Genomic DNA, 4185 nt, shown 5'->3' with positions numbered 1-4185 from the left:
GGGGGGTGGGGGACCAGCCCCACCCTGAGAGAAGGAGATGGGCCTTTGGCAGAGAATGTAGAAAGATTTCAACACACGCGCCAAAGTTAGAGTCCAAAGGAAGGTTTATTAGAAAAGGGGTGACACCCCACAGACAGAGTGTGTCTCCTCCTCTCAGACAGAGAGTGAGAGGGAGTAAAGACAGAGGGGACCCCCCCCCCACTGCAGTGTCGGGGAGTTCAGTTTATATGCCAGTTTTTTAGTTCCCATGAGTTACAGTTTAAAGACTTTGTTTACCGGTTTCCTGTCATATGGACCCACAGTGAGGAAGGGAAGGGTATGTAGAATGAAAGGCCTGCGGGCAGTTCCCAGCCTCTGATCCGGAGGTTCCCGTGGTTTTAGCCGTAGGGAATGACGTTTTTATTTTGTGTGGGGCAGGCACTTTTCCTGTTTCCCCCTCCCGGAGTGGGGAATGGGTTGTCAGCAATCCCAGCTGAAACCTTCCTTTGTTCTGCAGGTGTCCTGCGGCCTGGCTGCTGGGCTGATCAGGTATCACAGTCTCTGAAAGTAGCTTGGCTTAACATTTGAACATTCTTGCCTCCTGCGGGCTTGAAAACCTCACATTGCCTACGTGTGGTTCAAAACAGTCCCGAGTGTTAACCTAGTCAAAAAAATGTTTTTCCAAATGCATCAGAGAGCTCCTTAGCAGTTTCCTTTATTAAGAGAGATTCCGAAATTTTTTCTTCTGTAAGGGATTTTCATGTCAGTGAGGTCCACCTCTGCCTACTGAGCTCTTTACCGAAGGTACAAAAAATATACACGGTCCAATTTTTGTCCACGGAGCTGACAGGTACGGGGTACTCTTGATTGAGATGGCGTAGCATTTCACTTAGCCTAGTTCACTCTGGGTCTTTTTGGTTGTTAGACAATGGATGGGATTTTTGGTTTCCTTTTTCCACTCCTGCCCCCACCCATTTTTATCAGTTGGAATTCTTGATGTCAGCCCCACGTGGGAGAACAGAGAGGCTCGTTAGCATTCAGGCTCTGTTTGGAGCTGCATATTTTAGCTAGTTTATTTGATCATCGGCTTTCGTCCTGGGATCCAGCCGCCTTTGCTCGGCTCATGCTGGGTGCATCTGTGATATCTCCCATTCTGGAGTCCTTTATTTATAACACAGACACAGCCTGCTTTCCCAGTAGCAAGATGGCCTGCCTGGACTACCCACATGCAGATCAAGAATTAGGCGGAACTGAGCTGGAAAGATAAATCAAGCTAACCGTCTCATTAGGCTTGAAAGACACAAGTTAAGCTTGCACTGGAATTAACAGAGAAGCTTTTCAAAGAGATGTGCTTTACAGCGAGGGGCAGAAGAAATTGCTGTAGCCATTTCTCAGGAAACATGCCTCCTTGGTCTGGAACAGAGGAAATATGAAATCTCTTTTTAAAAAGGTCAACAGACAGAATTTAGGATCAGAATAGCAGTATGACATTAATGGATTGCTTACTGTGCGCGAGGTACTGTGCTGAGAGCTTCACACGCGTTATCTCTTCGAAACCTCACAGTGACCTGTGAAGTAAAGTGCTGTTAAGATATTGCGATTTACCAGCTGAGATTCAGTGCTGTTCCTTTGCTTGCCTTGGGGTCCCAGAGCTAGGCAGATGACAGCCAGGATTCACCTGGGACGTCTGGCCCCATGGCCCACACCTTGACCTAGAGGTTCTCATCTGGAATGAATTGGCCGAGTCTGGAGGCGTTTGGGGTTATGACAGCCAGAGGGAGGGCTGCCACTGGTGTCTAGAGGCCCGAGGTGCTGCTAAGCACCCAGCGATGCACAGGACAGCCTCCCCGACAAGGATTTATCTGGCCCCAAATGTCCACAGTGTCATGACTGAGAAACCCCAGTGTGACCACTCAGCCGGACTCCGGTGATGGCCGCCTGTCCCGCTAGAACGATCCGATCGTCGAGCTCTGTAGGCAGTGCGGTGAGGCAACTTCCGGGACGTAAATTGCAAGGTGCATGTTGCAGGGGGCGCAGCCCTTGGCAGAGGGAACAGCCAGTGCCAAGGCTGGGAGGCGGGAACGTGCCTGGCATGGTGAGGGACAGCGGGAAACCCAGTGCCACTGGAGCGGAGAGACTTGCGGGAGGATGAGCTGGGAGGGAATCAGGGAAATGTCATCTACTCAAAGAAACAGTGTCCTAACAGCAACGCCCTCGAGTCTGCAGGCGGGGAACGTGTGGACTAACGGCCTCTGTCTTGTCCCTGCCTCCTGTTCCGTCCCCTCCTTCCTTTTGCCTCGTCCCCCCCCCACCCCCACCCTCACCCCTGTGGCTCCCTAGTGTTCGGTCACAACATGAAGAGCAGCAATGACTTCATCGGAAGGATTGTCATCGGCCAGTACTCCTCGGGCCCCTCCGAAGCCAACCACTGGCGGCGGATGCTCAACACCCACCGCACGGCCGTGGGGCAGTGGCACAGCCTGCGGTCCCGGGCCGAGTGCGACCGCGTGTCTCCTGCCTCGCTGGAGGTGACTTGAGGGCTGCGGGAGAGGCGACCATCGTTTGTAAAAAAAACAAAAAAAAACAAAAAAAAAAAGGAAGACCATTTAAGATGGGGAAAAAATGTGTCGCCTACCTGTTACATCCACACTCGCATGCACACGCACACTCACACGCACACCCAATCCTCTCAGAACTGAGAGGAAGCTGACTATTGATCACAAAATGGCCGCCTCGATGAGCGAGGCCTGAGAACTTTCTGGAAGCCCCATGCGTATGCTGTGAGCTGAGTGGGCTCTGCTCAGTGAGACGTTCTGGCAGTGCTCGCTCGTGTTGATACCCCGCCCCAAAATGTACTGCCAACCTTCAGGCCAGAGAAAGGGCCTCCCAAGGATGCCGGCCGCCATCGAGACGAAACTTCCCGAGAGTCTGGCCACTGTGTGGGAGGTCCGACCCCACACCCAAAATGCACACCCACTGGGTGACTTCGGAACAGGCTGCTGTTCCCCGGGGGGCGGGTTCTGTGAGCCTGACCCTTTCCCCCAGAGTGTAAGCACTTTGTCTTCTCTTTCGTGGACGTGATGAGTAGATTAGACTATTTGGAGAACCAAATGGCAACAAAAAATATATACCAGTGCAAGAAACTGCTCCTGGCTTAACTGAATTTGTCCTTGTGTTAGCTTCTTCCCGGGGACTCCCCGTGGGTATGTACGTGGATGCTCTCGTGTGTGTGCCCTCACAGGTGAACACGTGTGTGCGCCTGTGTGTCCTCTCGGTGAGCAAGGCCGTGGGCCAGGGCCTCAGTCCCGAGCACTCCCTTGTCTATGCCTCCGCCATCAGTGGAATTTCACCCGGTGTCCTCCTGTCTGTCAAGACCCCACCTCAGCAAGTAGCGTGTGTGTATGTCGAGAAAAATAGAGTATAAGCAAAAGCAGCATTCTTTTGACCAAATCATGGTGATTATGACTCACAGAAGACCTTCAAAGGACAGTGACATGGATTAAAATAGCCACTGCCCCCACCACACCCCCATCCAAGGTGACCTCTTCCTTGTCATGCTCTGAGGCTCTTCCTGCGTGTGTGCGTGTGAAGCAGAGTCATTTCTCTCATGCTAAGGAATTCGTCTAGTTAGAATAGACCTCTTTCTCTGTTGGATGCTTCTGTCTCCTTTCGCACAGCGTATTGTCTGGTATCCTGGGGAGCTGTTTATTGAAATTAAAGATTATTTATTTGTGCCACGCATTCAAGTTATCTTTTTCTTGGTGAACACAGGGCATAGAGTGTGGGAGGGTGTTTCAGTTATGACCGCTGTGTAACAAACCATCCTGATGACTCAGAGCACCTATATTTATTGTGCTCATGGATTTTGTGGGTCAAGAATTGAGACCAAGCCCAGCAGGTATGGCTCATCTCTGCCCCATGGTACCTGGGACCCCGTGGTACCCACTGGGACCAGGCTTCACAGTGGGTAGAGGCGGACGGCCAGTCCTACTGGGCATTGTTGGTAACATTAGAGGGTGGTCTTGGCAGGAAGAACAGATGAAACACTATACTAATTAGATGGCTGTGAAGAGAATCCATACGAGAAGACGGGTTTAACGTTGGGTCTCTTCAGTTGCAAGCAACAGAAAATTAACGCACACTAGCTGAAGTGACAAAGGAAGCCCTGGCTTTGGGCATAGCTGGATCCAGGGGCTCCAGCGAGGT

General features: G+C 51.6%; 1 protein-coding gene across 8 annotated transcripts in view; it reads left to right on the top strand.

Annotated features, from left to right (window-relative positions):
• The window catches only part of SYT17 (synaptotagmin 17), a 61812-nt gene extending 58670 nt beyond the window's left edge, over window positions 1–3142 (top strand). For 6 of the 8 annotated variants that reach the window (XM_023521764.1, XM_011377504.2, XM_023521763.1 and 3 more), the window contains one exon: window positions 2320–3142. In XM_023521764.1, coding sequence (XP_023377532.1) covers window positions 2320–2516 — 197 coding nt within the window. In that variant the 3' untranslated portion in view covers window positions 2517–3142. The other 2 variants (XM_023521765.1, XM_023521758.1) reach the window with 2 other exon arrangements.
• Window positions 3143–4185: the final 1043 nt, after the last annotated feature.

The sequence above is a fragment of the Pteropus vampyrus genome, unplaced genomic scaffold (assembly GCF_000151845.1).
Source record: "Pteropus vampyrus isolate Shadow unplaced genomic scaffold, Pvam_2.0 Scaffold314, whole genome shotgun sequence".
Lineage (NCBI taxonomy): Eukaryota > Metazoa > Chordata > Mammalia > Chiroptera > Pteropodidae > Pteropus > Pteropus vampyrus.
This window is presented reverse-complemented; position numbering and strand designations above follow the sequence as displayed.